General features: G+C 41.0%; 1 protein-coding gene across 3 annotated transcripts in view; it reads left to right on the top strand.

The window, feature by feature from the left end:
• Positions 1–18093, top strand: part of LOC139755467 (phospholipid-transporting ATPase ABCA3-like) — a 154521-nt gene that overhangs the window by 123145 nt on the left and 13283 nt on the right. For all 3 annotated transcript variants that reach the window (XM_071673802.1, XM_071673801.1, XM_071673803.1), the window contains exons 25-26: positions 7179–7297; positions 9874–10003. In XM_071673802.1, the coding sequence (XP_071529903.1) occupies positions 7179–7297; positions 9874–10003 (249 nt within the window). The remainder of the gene's footprint in view (positions 1–7178; positions 7298–9873; positions 10004–18093) is intronic.

Below are 18093 nucleotides of genomic sequence, written 5' to 3'. Positions count from 1 at the left end.
CCTTCTCTGTTCCTTCTTTTGGAAAATTAAAAAAAAACGAGAGGGGAGGATTTCCAGCCCCCCGCTCCCTCCCCTTTAAGTCGCCTTCTACGACACGCAGGGAATACGTGGGAAGTATTCTTTCTCCCCTATCCCCAGGGGTAATATATATATATATATATATATATATATATATATATATATATATATATATATATATATATATATATATATATATATATATATATATATATATTCCCTGCGTGTCGTAGAAGGCGACTAAAAGGGGAGGAAGCGGGGGGCTGGAAATCCTCCCCTCTCTTTTTTTTTAATTTTCCAAAAGAAGGAATAGAGGGGGCCAGGTGAGGATATTTTAAAAAAGGCCCAGTCCTCTGTTCTTAACGCTACCTCGCTAACGCGGGAAATGGCGAATAGTTTGAAAGAAAGAGAAAATGTATATATATATATATATATATATATATATATATATATATATATATATATATATATATATATATATATATATATATATATATATTATCACTTGGGATAGGGGAGAAGGAATACTTCCCACGTATTCCCTGCGTGTCGTAGAAGGCGACTAAAAGGGGAGGGAGCGGGTGGCTGGAAATCCTCCCCTCTCGTTTTTTTTTTTTTTTTTAATTTTTCAAAAGAAGGAACAGAGAAGGGGGCCAGGTGAGGATTTTCCCTCTAAGGCCCAGTCCTCTGTTCTTAACGCTACCTCGCAAACGCGGGAAATGGCGAATCGTATGAAAAAAAAAAATATATATATATATATATATATATGTATGTATGTGTATATATATATATATATATATATATATATATATATATATATATATATATATATATATATATATATATATATATATATTATACTTAATCGCTGTTTCCCGCGTCAGCGAGATAGCATCAGGAAACAGACGAAGGATGGCCCATCCACTCATATACATAAATATATATTTACAGAAACGCCCATACTTGCACATATACATACATATACTTATCAACACCAACATACATATACATACGCAGACATATACATATGTACACATGTACATATTCATACTTGCTTGCCTTCATCCATTTCTGTCGCTATCCCGCCACACAGGAAAGAGCATTCTCCACCCTCCCCCCCCCCACCCCCGTCAGCGAGGTAGCGCCAGGAAAAGAAAAAAAAAAGACCACATTCGCTCGCACTTTGTCTCTGGCTGTCATGTGGAATGCACCGAAACCACGGCTCCCTGTCCACATCCAGGCCCCTAAGACCTTTCCATGGTGTACCCGAGACGCTTCACATGGCCCGGTTCAGTACACTGACAGCACGTCGACCCCGGTGTACCACATCATTCCAATTCACTCTATTCCTTGCGCGTCTTTCACCCTCCTGTATGTTCAGGCCGCGATCCCTCAAAATCTTTTTCACTCCGTCCTTCCACCTCCAATTTGGTCTCCCACTTCTCCTCGTTCCCACTCTGACACATATATCTTCTTTGTCGATAGTTCCTCACTCATTCTCTCCATGTGACCGAGCCATTGCAACACAACCTTTTTTGCTCTCTCATCTACACTCTTTTTATTACCACACATCTTTCTTACCCTTTCATTACTTACTCAATCAAACCACCTCACACCACATATTGTCCTCAAATATTTCATTTCCAACACTTCCACCTTCCTCCGTAAAACCCTATCTGTAGCCCACGCCTCGCAACCATACAACATTGTTGGAACTGCTATTCCTTCAAACATACCCATTTTTGCTCTCCGAGATAACGTTCTCTCCTACCACACATTCTTCATCGCTCCCAGAACCATCGCCCCCTCCCCGACCCTGTGACTCACTTCCGCTTCCATGATTCCATCCACTGCCAGATATCTATGACGCTTCAATTCTTCCAATTTTTCTCCATTCTAACTTAGATCCCAGTTAACATGTCCCTTAACCGTACTGAACCTAATAATCTTGCTCTTATTCACATTTACTCTCAACTTCTTCCTTTCACACACTTTTCCAAATTCAGTCACCAACCTCTGCAATTTCTCACCCGAATCAGCCACCAGAGCTGTATCATCAGCAGACAACAACTGAAGTTGTTGTTGAACGGTAATGGTTTTCTTATCAAAAGTTTGTCGTCTTTATCTCCTTCATTGCCATATATGTATAGACTTATCAAAACACATATACCAATTTTTCCAGCAAGATCTATAGGGAGTTCAGTAAGCTCCATCACATAGAAATTGTCAAAGTATTTAGTTTCTTTTCTAAGCCCATTAGTGGATAAGGTATCAAATTCTTATATCATGAACAATGTAGATTTAGTTAACAAGCTTAACAATATCAGCTTAACAGTATCAATGTTAATTTCAATTTCTGTAGCTTTGATGTTTCCTCTCTGTTCACTAAAGTTCCAGTTGATGACCTTTTAGAATATTTTTTTATGTCTTGTATGATATTCATTTACCTGTTCCAAAGTCCGTTTTTATTAAACTTATGAAGCTGTGTATAAAAGACTGTGTATTTCAATTCAATGGAGAATATTTTGCTCAAAAATTTTATATGGCAATGGGATACCCTCTTTCACCTATATTAAGTAATCTTTATATGGAGTCTTTCTAAACAAAATTATCAAAGGATATCTTACCTTTTAATGCAATTTGGTTTAGGTATATATATGATGTTCTTTGTGTCTGGCCAACAAATGAAAATTTACAAACGTTTCTCTCCTTACTTAACAATTTATTACCTTCCACCAAATTTACTGAAAATATGAAAATAATGGTATGTTACCATTTTTAAATTGCATGATCCATAGGGATATAAACAAGTTTAAGTTTAGCATATACAGAAAACCTACCATTGTATGCTCATTATTACTCAGCTTAACATGACAAAGTTAAATTATCATCATTCCAATCTATGTTCCTTAGGGCATTACGTATTTGCGGTCTAGAGTTTATTGATGATGAGTTTGAGAAGATATATTCCATCGGATCCAAGTTAAAGTATCCTAGATCTTTCATTGATAAATCCCCTATTTTAGGAAAGGAATCATTTTATAGAGTTGAGCACAAACCTTCCATTGACACCAAGAATCTTTTAGTTCTCCCTTTTGATAATAATTTTACTTTACTTCCCATGTTGCTAAAATCCATTAATGTAAATATTGCCCTCCGCAACAATAATATTTTGATCAGGAATTCGCCAGAAAGTTCTGCTGGATGCATCCGTAAAGTGCCATGTAGATGTTGTGCTAGGTTTTATGTTGGGCAGACTGGTAAGGATCTTTCTGTTAGACTTAAGCAACATAAATATAGTATAACTATGATCATTGTATTGGCTGGAGTAATGCCATCTCAGTTATTAACTTCAACTCCAACACCACAAATATATCATTGAATCTTCTATAATCAAATACACAAAGAATTATAGCCTTAGTATTAGTGAAGATCAATACAAATTGGATAGCTTTATTGTTGAAAAAAAATTGTAAACAATTCCCCTTCTTGTCCGCATAATAAGTTTATGATAAGCTCTTTGTCAGTCTTGAACGCACTCGACCTCCATTAGGACTGTCACATGTTTACCGAATGGTGTCCTAGCTACGTCTCTTCGTTGTATATCTACTGACTGATATATTTCTTTCTTGTGTCTCCCCTGATGATGTGATTATTACACGAAAGTGCACTTTGGAACTTATCGTATTTCATTTCTCCGTGGTCTCATAGGAATATATATATATATATATATATATATATATATATATATATATATATATATATATATATATATATATATATATATATATATGCAATTTGGTTTACCAAATGGCGTCCTAGCTTCGTCTCTTCGATGTATATCAACTGACTTATATTTCTCTCTTGTGTCTCCCCTGATGATGCGATTATTACACGAAAGTGCACTTGGGAACTTATCGTGTTTCATTTTTGCCTTGGACTCAGGAATATCTTGATCACGCGCAAAACTGTGATCCTTTCCAATATATATATATATATATATATATATATATATATATATATATATATATATATATATATATATATATATTCATCATTTTTTATTTTCATTTTGCTTTGTCGCTGTCTCCCGCGTTTGCGAGGTAGCGCATATATATATATATATATATATATATATATATATATATATATATATATATATATATATATATATATATATATATATATATATATATATAATACTATATATATATATAATACTATAAACATCCTGTTTGTCAGCCTATCTTAATTTATTCTCTCCATATGTCCAAAACATTTCAACACACCTCTTCAGCTCTCTCAACCACACTCTATATTTCCACACATCTCTCTTACCCTTCCATTACTTACTCGATCGAACCACCTCGCTCCACATATTGTCCTCAAGCATTTCACTACCAACACATCCACCCTCATCCGCACAGTCTTATCCATAACTCACGCCTCGCATCCATATGATATGACTATACCTTCAAACATACCTATTTTTCGCCCTTCAAGATAACTCTCTTTCCATGCATTCTTCAGCGCCTCCAGAACTTTGCCCCCACACCCACCCTATGACTCACTTCAACTTCCATAGCTCCATTCGCTGCCATATCCATTCCCAGATATCTAAACACTTCACTTCCAAGTTTTCTCCATCTAACTCACATCCCCAATTAACCTGTTTATCGACCTTGTTAAACCAAATAACCTTATTCTATTCACATTTATTCTCAACTTTCTCTTTTCACTCAGTCTTCCAAGTTCAGGCACCAATTTCTGTAGTTTCTAACTTGAATTACTCACCAGTGCTCTATCATCAGCAAACAACAACTGAATCGCTCCCTGGGCTCTCTCATCCCTCACAGACAGCATACTTGCCTCTCTTTCCAATATTCCCGCATTTACCTTCATCACCATGGTGACTTCACATACTCCCGCCGCATAACAACCTTAGCTTGGAACCATTTACTCTCCTCTCCTACACGTACACATTCCTTACACCCTTGATACATGTAATGTAACTAATAATAAGTATATATATATATATATATATATATATATATATATATATATATATATATATATTTTTTTTTTTCATACGATTCGCCACTTCCCGCACCTGCGAGGTAGCGCCAAGAACAGAGGACTGGGCCCCAGAGGGAAAATCCTCACCCGGCCCCCCTCTCCGTTCCTTCTTTTGGAAAATTAAAAAAAAAAAACGAGAGGGGAGGATTTCCAGCCACCCGCTCCCTCCCCTTTTAGTCGCCTTCTACGACACGCAGGGAATACGTGGGAAGTATTCTTTCTCCCCTATCCCCAGGGATAATATATATATATATATATATATATATATATATATATATATATATATATATATATATATATATATATATATATATTTTTATACTTTGTCGCTGTCTCCCGCGTTTGCGAGGTAGCGCAAGGAAACAGACGAAAGAAATGGCCCAACCCCCCCCCCCCCATACACATGTATATACATACGTCCACACACGCAAATATACATACCTACACAGCTTTCCATGGTTTACCCCAGACGCTTCACATGCCTTGATTCAATCCACTGACAGCACGTCAACCCCGGTATACCACATCGCTCCAATTCACTCTATTCCTTGCCCTCCTTTCACCCTCCTGCATGTTCAGGCCCCGATCACACAAAATCTTTTTCACTCCATCTTTCCACCTCCAATTTGGTCTCCCTCTTCTCCTTGCTCCCTCCACCTCCGACACATATATCCTCTTGGTCAATCTTTCCTCACTCATCCTCTCCATGTGCCCAAACCACTTCAAAACACCCTCTTCTGCTCTCTCAACCACGCTCTTTTTATTTCCACACATCTCTCTTACCCTTACGTTACTCACTCGATCAAACCACCTCACACCACACATTGTCGTCAAACATCTCATTTCCAGCACATCCATCCTCCTGCGCACAACTCTATCCATAGCCCACGCCTCGCAACCATACAACATTGTTGGAACCACTATTCCTTCAAACATACCCATTTTTGCTTTCCGAGATAATGTTCTCGACTTCCACACATTCTTCAAGGCCCCCAGAATTTTCGCCCCCTCCCCCACCCTATGATCCACTTCCGCTTCCATGGTTCCATCCGCTGCCAGATCCACTCCCAGATATCTAAAACACTTCACTTCCTCCAGTTTTTCTCCATTCAAACTCACCTCCCAATTGACTTGACCCTCAACCCTACTGTACCTAATAACCTTGCTCTTATTCACATTTACTCTTAACTTTCTTCTTCCACACACTTTTCCAAACTCAGTCACCAGCTTCTGCAGTTTCTCACATGAATCAGCCACCAGCGCTGTATCATCAGCGAACAACAACTGACTCACTTCCCAAGCTCTCTCATCCCCAACAGACTTCATACTTGCCCCTCTTTCCAAAACTCTTGCATTTACCTCCCTAACAACCCCATCCATAAACAAATTAAACAACCATGGAGACATCACACACCCCTGCCGCAAACCTACATTCACTGAGAACCAATCACTTTCCTCTCTTCCTACACGTACACATGCCTTACATCCTCGATAAAAACTTTTCACTGCTTCTAACAACTTTCCTCCCACACCATATATTCTTAATACCTTCCACAGAGCATCTCTATCAACTCTATCATATGCCTTCTCCAGATCCATAAATGCTACATACAAATCCATTTGCTTTTCTAAGTATTTCTCACATACATTCTTCAAAGCAAACACCTGATCCACACATCCTCTACCACTTCTGAAACCACACTGCTCTTCCCCAATCTGATGCTCTGTACATATATATATATATATATATATATATATATATATATATATATATATATATATATATATATATATATATATATATATATATATATATATATATATTCTATTCGGAGATGTGTTTAGGTTATCTTTGATACAATATATAGAACAGCAAATGACATCATTTCCATATTTACCTATCCATCTCCCGCTAATCTGTCTCTTAACATTGTATATCCAACACTGTTTCCTACTCTCTTTACAAGACGGTAACCCAGACAACACACGTCATACTTCTCACTCCTTCCTGGCTGCTACTTTCCCTTCCTCAGTGGTTCTGTGTCAAGTTCGTGGGTCATCTATGTCTTCTCCACCATCCTCAGGGCAGATCATGTCGACTGCGGTGTGGGCGCTCGACCTCTCCCAGCAACACAGCCTTATGGTCGCTAGCAATGTCCTCAACTGGATCTCCTCTTTCATCCCTACCTACCCAGCGTCCATGGTCAGTACTTCTTCACTAACGCTGCCATCATTAACCATGGTCAGTACTTCTTCACTAACGCTGCCATCATTAACCATGGTCAGTACTTCTTCACTAACACTGCCATCATCAACCATGGTCAGTACTCCCTCACTAACACTGCCATCATCAACCATGGTCAGTACTCCCTCACTAACACTGCCATCATTGACCATGGTCAGTACTCCCTCACTAACACTGCCATTATCAACCATGGTCAGCACTTCCTCACTAACACTGCCATCATCAACCATGGTCAGTACTTCCTCACTAACACTGCCATCATCAACCATGGTCAGTACTCCTTCACTAACACTGCCATCATCAACCATGGTCAGTACTCCTTCACTAACACTGCCATCATCAACCATGGTCAGCACTTCCTCACTAACGCTGCCATCATCAACCATGGTCAGTACTCCTTCACTAACACTGCCATCATCAACCATGGTCAGTACTCCTTCACTAACACTGCCATCATCAACCATGGTCAGTACTTCCTCACTAACGCTGCCATCATCAACCATGGTCAGTACTCCTTCACTAACACTGCCATCATCAACCATGGTCAGTACTCCTTCACTAACGCTGCCATCATCAACCATGGTCAGTACTCCTTCACTAACACTGTCATCATCAACCATGGTCAGTACTCCTTCACTAACACTGCCATCATCAACCATGGTCAGTACTCCTTCACTAACGCTGCCATCATCAACCATGGTCAGTACTCCTTCACTAACGCTGCCATCATCAACCATGGTCAGTACTCCTTCACTAACATTGCCATCATCAACCATGGTCAGTACTCATTCACTAACACTGTCATCATCAACCATGGTCAGTACTCCTTCACTAACACTGCCATCATCAACCATGGTCAGTACTCCTTCACTAACACTGTCATCATCAACCATGGTCAGTACTCCTTCACTAACGCTGCCATCATCAACCATGGTCAGTACTCCTTCACTAACGCTGCCATCATCAACCATGGTCAGTACTCCTTCACTAACGCTGCCATCATTAACCATGGTCAGTACTCCTTCACTAACACTGTCATCATCAACCATGGTCAGTACTCCTTCACTAACGCTGCCATCATCAACCATGGTCAGTACTCCTTCACTAACACTGTCATCATCAACCATGGTCAGTACTCCTTCACTAACACTGCCATCATCAACCATGGTCAGTACTCCTTCACTAACGCTGTCATCATCAACCATGGTCAGTACTCCTTCACTAACGCTGCCATCATCAACCATGGTCAGTACTCCTTCACTAACATTGCCATCATCAACCATGGTCAGTACTCATTCACTAACACTGTCATCATCAACCATGGTCAGTACTCCTTCACTAACACTGCCATCATCAACCATGGTCAGTACTCCTTCACTAACACTGTCATCATCAACCATGGTCAGTACTCCTTCACTAACGCTGCCATCATCAACCATGGTCAGTACTCCTTCACTAACGCTGCCATCATCAACCATGGTCAGTACTCCTTCACTAACACTGCCATTATCAACCATGGTCAGTACTCCTTCACTAACGCTGCTATCATCAACCATGGTCAGTACTCCCTCACTAACACTGCCATTATCAACCATGGTCAGTACTCCTTCACTAACACTGCCATCATCAACCATGGTCAGTACTCCTTCACTAACACTGTCATCATGAACCATGGTCAGTACTCCCTCACTAACACAGCCACCACCAACCATGGTCAGTACTCATTTACAGACACTGCTGTCACTATCCATGGTCAGTACACCCATCGTCAGCCCTTCCTCTCTACCATTGTCATCACTAGCCACGGCCGCACACCCATGATCAGTACTTCCTCACTGCCACTGTCACCACTATACATCCTTCATTTTCAAAGGTCACTGCACCCCGAGGTTAGTACTTGATAATGGTATGTATATTCCATTTACAGACTGTGCATAACATATTTACAGACTGTGCATAACATATTTACAGACTGTGCATAACATATTTACAGACTGGGCATAACATATTTACAGACTGGGCATAACATATTTCTTCTATTTTGGTAACTTGACTGTAAAAGTTATCATCGAGTGTCTATAAATGAATGAAACTAAAAGAAAAACTCTCTGGTTGCACTTACATGTTAGGATTATTATTCTGTTTTATGAGGAGGTGGTTAGTAGTGGAGAATGTGAACTAAAATCATTCGTTCTTGTGACTTTCTGCAGCATGCGTTTCGTTCCTCACTTCATTGCCAATGTCCACATTAGCTGCTTCATCCACGTACACTGGATGATCTGTGTCGTGTTTATATTGATAAAATAAAGATAAACCTTCTCCTTTCTCCTGCTGTGTTTACCAATTACTTGCGTTGATAAACTTCTTTTCTCTTAACGCCTAAACTGCATTATGCCACTCAACCCATTTAACACAAGTGTTTTTCTGATCTCTTTTGTTATCACAGCCTCGAAAGGACCCAGCGGCCTGTTGTTGCCGTTACTCTTCAGTGTAGTGTTCGCAGCGGTCACTGAACACTGCATTACTCATTTCAGGGCTTCATGCACCTCGTCAACACCAGCTCGTACAACGATCAGTGCAACGTGTTCAACAAGACCGTGATGGAAGACCTGTGCGAAAGCCTGGTTCATTACCTGCCAGAGAGTCCCATAGTGCAGTGCTGTCGTGAGTAGTCCAGCGGCCGTCACCTGGGTTTGTTTACCGTGTGTATGGACCATTTTCTGCACGACAGAAGTACATTTTCTATAGTCTGAAGGTTTTTCCCTTCGTGGTCGTTCCATCTAACCACATGCGTGTACATGACAGGGAAAAGACACATGTCCATTACTGTCTGTGGTACATATGTGTGTTGATTTCTGGTTCGATTCAGCAGTTCATGATAGTCGTGGAGTCGAGCAGCAGACACACATACATACCAGTTCGTCATTATGTCCCTCTCCTCCACTGCCTCAGGTCTTGTATCTCCACCTTCCTTCCTCGGCCTGGTAGTAACGGTTGTTTTGCTGTGTGTATTGGTATGACGTGCGGAAGAGGGAGGGAGGGAGGGAATGTATACAGGTGGTGGTAGTTTGTGATGACCGTCACATATTGACCTCCACCCATCAATTTTTCAGCTTTTGTTTTCCATGTCCATCTCTCATATATATATATATATATATATATATATATATATATATATATATATATATATATATATATATATATATATATATATATATATATATTTTGTCGCTGTCTCCCGCGTTTGCGAGGTAGCGCAAGGAAACAGACGAAAGAAATGGCCCAACCCACCCCCATACACATGTATATACATACGCCCACACACGCAAATATACATACCTACACAGCTTTCCATGGTTTACCCCAGACGCTTCACATGCCTTGATTCAATCCACTGACAGCACGTCAACCCCGGTATACCACATCGCTCCAATTCACTCTATTCCTTGCCCTCCTTTCACCCTCCTGCATGTTCAGGCCCCGATCACACAAAATCTTTTTCACTCCATCTTTCCACCTCCAATTTGGTCTCCCTCTTCTCCTCGTTCCCTCCACCTCCGACACATATATCCTCTTGGTCAATCTTTCCTCACTCATTCTCTCCATGTGACCAAACCATTTCAAAACACCCTCTTCTGCTCTCTCAACCACGCTCTTTTTATTTCCACACATCTCTCTTACCCTTACGTTACTTACTCGATCAAACCACCTCACACCACACATTGTCCTCAAACATCTCATTTCCAGCACATCCATCCTCCTGCGCACAACTCTATCCATAGTCCACGCCTCGCAACCATACAACATTGTTGGAACCACTATTCCTTCAAACATACCTATTTTTGCTTTCCGAGATAATGTTCTCGACTTCCACACATTCTTCAAGACTCCCAGAATTTTCGCCCCCTCCCCCACCCTATGATCCACTTCCGCTTCCATGGTTCCATCCGCTGCCAGATCCACTCCGAGATATCTAAAACACTTCACTTCCTCCAGTTTTTCTCCATTCAAACTCACCTCCCAATTGACTTGACCCTCAACCCTACTGTACCTAATAACCTTGCTCTTATTCACATTTACTCTTAACTTTCTTCTTTCACACACATTACCAAACTCAAATTTTCCAAAGGAGGGAACAGAGAAGGGGGCGAGGTGAGGATATTCCCTCAAAGGTCCAGTCCTCTGTTCTTAACGCTACGTTGCTAACGCGGGAAATGGCGAATAGTTTGTTGACTGGTTGGTAAGGTTATTTAATGTATGTATGACTCATGGTGAGGTGCCTGAGGATTGGCGGAGTGCGTGCATAGTGCCATTGTACAAAGGCAAAGGGGATAAGAGTGAGTGCTCAAATTACAGAGGTATAAGTTTGTTGAGTATTCCTGGCAAATTATATGGGAGGGTATTGATTGAGAGGGTGAAGGCATGTACAGAGCATCAGATTGGGGAAGAGCAGTGTGGTTTCAGAAGTGGTAGAGGATGTGTGGATCAGGTGTTTGCTTTGAAGAATGTATGTGAGAAATACTTAGAAAAGCAAATGGATTTGTATGTAGCATTTATGGATCTGGAGAAGGCATATGATAGAGTTGATAGAGATGCTCTGTGGAAGGTATTAAGAATATATGGTGTGGGAGGAAAGTTGTTAGAAGCAGTGAAAAGTTTTTATCGAGGATGTAAGGCATGTGTACGTGTAGGAAGAGAGGAAAGTGATTGGTTCTCAGTGAATGTAGGTTTGCGGCAGGGGTGTGTGATGTCTCCATGGTTGTTTAATTTGTTTATGGATGGGGTTGTTAGGGAGGTGAATGCAAGAGTTTTGGAAAGAGGGGCAAGTATGAAGTTTGTTGGGGATGAGAGAGCTTGGGAAGTGAGTCAGCTGTTGTTCGCTGATGATACAGCGCTGGTGGCTGATTCATGTGAGAAACTGCAGAAGCTGGTGACTGAGTTTGGTAAAGTGGATCTGGCAGCGGATGGAACCATGGAAGCGGAAGTGGATCATAGGGTGGGGGAGGGGGCGAAAATTATGGGAGCCTTGAAGAATGTGTGGAAGTCGAGAACATTATCTCGGAAAGCAAAAATGGGTATGTTTGAAGGAATAGTGGTTCCAACAATGTTGTATGGTTGCGAGACGTGGGCTATGGATAGAGTTGTGCGCAGGAGGATGGATGTGCTGGAAATGAGATGTTTGAGGACAATATGTGGTGTGAGGTGGTTTGATCGAGTAAGTAACGTAAGGGTAAGAGAGATGTGTGGAAATAAAAAGAGCGTGGTTGAGAGAGCAGAAGAGGGTGTTTTGAAATGGTTCGGGCACATGGAGAGAATGAGTGAGGAAAGATTGACCAAGAGAATATATGTGTCGGAGGTGGAGGGAACGAGGAGAAGAGGGAGACCAAATTGGAGGTGGAAAGATGGAGTGAAAAAGATTTTGTGTGATCGGGGTCTGAACATGCAGGAGGGTGAAAGGAGGGCAAGGAATAGAGTGAATTGGAGCGATGTGGTATACCGGGGTTGAGGTGCTGTCAGTGGATTGAATCAAGGCATGTGAAGCGTCTGGGGTAAACCATGGAAAGCTGTGTAGGTATGTATATTTGCGTGTGTGGACGTATGTATATACATGTGTATGGGGGTGGGTTGGGCCATTTCTTTCGTCTGTTTCCTTGCGCTACCTCGCAAACGCGGGAGACAGCGACAAAGCAAAAAAAAAAAAAAAAAAAAAAAATATATATATATATATATATATATATATATATATATATATATATATATATATTGGAAAGGATCACAATTTTGCGCGTGATCAAGATATTCCTATGAGTCCACGGGGAAGATGGGACACGATAAGTTCCTAAGTGCACTTTCGTGTAATAATCACATCATCAGGATAGACACAAGAGAGAAATATAACAGTCATTTGATATGCAGCGAAGAGACGTAGCTAGGACGCCATTTGGTAAACATGCGATTGTCCAAGACATGTCTTGGGCAATCGTATATCAGTTGACTTATATTTCTCTCTTGTGTCTCCCTTGATGATGTGAATATTACACGAGAGTGCACTCGAGGACTTATCATGTTTTATTTTCCCTGTGGACTCATAGGAATATATATATATATATATATATATATATATATATATATATATATATATATATATATATATATATATATATATATATATATATATATTTTTTTTTTTTTTTTTTTTTTTTTTTTTTTTTTTTTTTATACTTTGTCGCTGTCTCCCGCGTTTGCGAGGTAGCGCAAGGAAACAGACGAAAGAAATGGCCCAACCCCCCCCATACACATGTACATACACACGTCCACACACGCAAATATACATACCTACACAGCTTTCCATGGTTTACCCCAGACGCTTCACATGCCTTGATTCAATCCACTGACAGCACGTCAACCCCTGTATACCACATCGCTCCAATTCACTCTATTCCTTGCCCTCCTTTCACCCTCCTGCATGTTCAGGCCCCGATCACACAAAATCCTTTTCACTCCATCTTTCCACCTCCAATTTGGTCTCCCTCTTCTCCTCGTTCCCTCCACCTCCGACACATATATCCTCTTGGTCAATCTTTCCTCACTCATTCTCTCCATGTGCCCAAACCATTTCAAAACACCCTCTTCTGCTCTCTCAACCACGCTCTTTTTATTTCCACACATCTCTCTTACCCTTACGTTACTTACTCGATCAAACCACCTCACACCACACATTGTCCTCAAACATCTCATTTCCAGCACATCCATCCTCCTACGCACAACTCTATCCATAGCCCACGCCTCGCAACCATACAACATTGTTGGAACTACTATTCCTTCAAACATACCCATTTTTGCTTTCCGGGATAATGTTCTCGACTTCCACACATTTTTCAAGGCTCCCAAAATTTTCGCCCCCTCCCCCACCCTATGATCCACTTCCGCTTCCATGGTTCCATCCGCTGACAGATCCACTCCCAGATATCTAAAACACTTCACTTCCTCCAGCCTCTCACCATTCAAACTCACCTCCCAGTTGACTTGACCCTCAACCCTACTGTACCTAATAACCTTGCTCTTATTGACATTTACTCTTAACTTTCTTCTTCCACACACTTTACCAAACTCCGTCACCAGCTTCTGCAGTTTCTCACATGAATCCGCCACCAGCGCTGTATCATCAGCGAACAACAACTGACTCACTTCCCAAGCTCTCTCATCCCCAACAGACTTCATACTTGCCCCTCTTTCCAAAACTCTTGCATTTACCTCCCTAACAACCCCATCCATAAACAAATTAAACAACCATGGAGACATCACACACCCCTGCCGCAAACCTACATTCACTGAGAACCAATCACTTTCCTCTCTTCCTACACGTACACATGCCTTACATCCTCGATAAAAACTTTTCACTGCTTCTAACAACTTGCCTCCCACACCATATATTCTTAATACCTTCCACAGAGCATCTCTATCAACTCTATCATATGCCTTCTCCAGATCCATAAATGCTACATACAAATCCATTTGCTTTTCTAAGTATTTCTCACATACATTCTTCAAAGCAAACACCTGATCCACACATCCTCTACCACTTCTGAAACCACACTGCTCTTCCCCAATCTGATGCTCTGTACATGCCTTCACCCTCTCAATCAATACCCTCCCATATAATTTACCAGGAATACTCAACAAACTTATACCTCTGTAATTTGAGCACTCACTCTTATCCCCTTTGCCTTTGTACAATGGCACTATGCAAGCATTCCGCCAATCCTCAGGCACCTCACCATGAGTCATACATACATTAAATAACCTTACCAACCAGTCAACAATACAGTCACCCCCTTTTTTAATAAATTCCACTGCAATACCATCCAAACCTGCTGCCTTGCCGGCTTTCATCTTCCGCAAAGCTTTTACTACCTCTTCTCTGTTTACCAAATCATTTTCCCTAACCCTCTCACTTTGCACACCACCTCGACCCAAACACCCTATATCTGCCACTCTGTCATCAGACACATTCAACAAACCTTCAAAATACTCATTCCATCTCCTTCTCACATCACCACTACTTGTTATCACCTCCCCATTTACGCCCTTCACTGAAGTTCCCATTTGCTCCCTTGTCTTACGCACCCTATTTACCTCCTTCCAGAACATCTTTTTATTTTCCCTAAAATTTACTGATAGTCTCTCACCCCAACTCTCATTTGCCCTTTTTTTCACCTCTTGCACCTTTCTCTTGACCTCCTGTCTCTTTCTTTTATACTTCTCCCACTCAATTGCATTTTTTCCCTGCAAAAAATCGTCCAAATGCCTCTCTCTTCTCTTTCACTAATACTCTTACTTCTTCATCCCACCACTCACTACCCTTTCTAAACAGCCCACCTCCTACTCTTCTCATGCCACAAGCATCTTCTGCGCAATCCATCACTGATTCCCTAAATACATCCCATTCCTCCCCCACTCCCCTTACTTCCATTGTTCTCACCTTTTTCCATTCTGTACACAGTCTCTCCTGATACTTCTTCACACAGGTCTCCTTCCCAAGCTCACTTACTCTCACCACCTTCTTCACCCCAACATTCACTCTTCTTTTCTGAAAACCCATACTAATCTTCACCTTAGCCTCCACAAGATAATGATCAGACATCCCTCCAGTTGCACCTCTCAGCACATTGACATCCAAAAGTCTCTCTTTCGCACGCCTGTCCATTAACACGTAATCCAATAACGCTCTCTGGCCATCTCTCCTACTTACATAAGTATACTTATGTATATCTCGCTTTTTAAACCAGGTATTCCCGATCATCAGTCCTTTTTCAGCACATAAATCTACAAGCTCTTCACCATTTCCATTTACAACACTGAACACCCCATTCATACCAATTATTCCCTCAACTGCCACATTACTCACCTTTGCATTCAAATCACCCATCACTATAACCCGGTCTCGTGCATCAAAACCGCTAACACACTCATTTAGCTGTTCCCAAAACACTTGCCTCTCATGATCTTTCTTCTCATGCCCAGGTGCATATGCACCAATAATCACCCACCTCTCTCCATCAACTTTCAATTCTACCCATATTAATCGAGAATTTACTTTCTTACATTCTATGACATACTCCCACAACTCCTGTTTCAGGAGTATTGCTACTCCTTCCCTTGCTCTTGTCCTCTCACTAACCCCTGACTTCACTCCCCAGACATTTCCAAACCACTCTTCCCCTTTACCCTTGAGCTTCGTTTCACTCAGAGCCAAAACATCCAGGTTCCTTTCCTCAAACATACTACCTATCTCTCCTTTTTTCACATCTTGGTTACATCCACACACATTTAGGCACCCCACTCTGAGCCTTCGAGGAGGATGAGCACTCCCCGCGTGACTCCTTCTTCTGTTTCCCATTTTAGAAAGTTAATACAAGGAGGGGAGGATTTCCGGCCCCCCGCTCCCGTCCCCTCTAGTCGCTTTCTACGACACGCGAGGAATACGTGGGAAGTATTCTTTCACCCCTATCCCCAGGGATAATATACATATATAAACACACACACACACACACACACACACACACACACACACACACACACACACGCACACACACACACACACACACACACACATACATATATATACATATGAAAAATGTAAGAAACAATTTAGAAAACAAACTTTTAGCTTGAAATGAATGAAAAAATGAACGTCACATAATGGTTCAACCTCTGGCTATGGAAAAGGAAATGTACAATTTATTCACACAAACGTCAATAGCAGTTCTCATCAATTTCACCACTGAATCAATAAGCTTATATATATATATATATATATATATATATATATATGTATATATATATATATATATATATATATATATATATATATATATATATATATATATATATATATATATATATATATGAGACTCGCCAAGACTAAGCCTGCCAATGACAGCCCGTCCTCCGGTGTACCATTACTGGCACAGTTCGGCCGTGTGTAACTGTAGTATAATGGGGTCTTTGGTGGATATGTGTGTTGTGTAAAATGAGATGAACTGCTCCATTCTAATACTTTTTAGTTTCTTGTAGAAGGTTTTAAGAGTATATGGTGTAGGAGGTAAGTTGCTAGAAGCAGTGAAAAGTTTTTACCAAGGTTGTAAGGCATTTGTTCGAGGAGGAAGAGAGGAAAGTGATTGGTTCCCAGTGAATGTAGGTTTGCGGCAGGGGTGTGTGATGTCTCCTTGGTTGTTTGATTTGTTTATGGATGGGGTTGTTAGGGAGATGAATGCAAGAGTTTTGGAGAGATGGGCAAGTATGCAGTCTGTTGTGGATGAGAGAGCTTGTTAAGTGAGTCAGTTCTTGTTCGCTGATGATACAGAGCTGGTGGGTGATTCGGTTGAGAAACTGCAGAAGTTAGTGAGTGAGTTTGGTAAAGTGTGTGAAAGAAGGCTGTTAAAGAGTAAATGTGAATAAGAGCAAGGATATTAGAAGGATATTAGGCTCAATAGGTTTGAGGAATAAGTTACTTAGGAGGTAAGTTTGAGTGGGGAAAAACTGGAGGAGGTGAAGTGTTTTAGATATCTGGGAGTGGACTTAGCAGCGGATGGAACCATGGAAGCGGTGAGTCACTGGGTGGGAGAGGGAGCGAAGATTCTGGGAGCGTTGAAGAATGTGTGGAGAGCGAGAACGTTGTCTCCGAGAGTAAAAATGGGTATGTTTGAAGGAATAGTGGTTCCAACAATGTTATATAGTTGCGAAGCGTGGGC

Source organism: Panulirus ornatus, chromosome 19 (genome assembly GCF_036320965.1).
Source record: "Panulirus ornatus isolate Po-2019 chromosome 19, ASM3632096v1, whole genome shotgun sequence".
NCBI lineage: Eukaryota > Metazoa > Arthropoda > Malacostraca > Decapoda > Palinuridae > Panulirus > Panulirus ornatus.
Note: the sequence above shows the minus strand (reverse complement) of the source record. Positions and strands in the feature narration are given on the sequence as shown.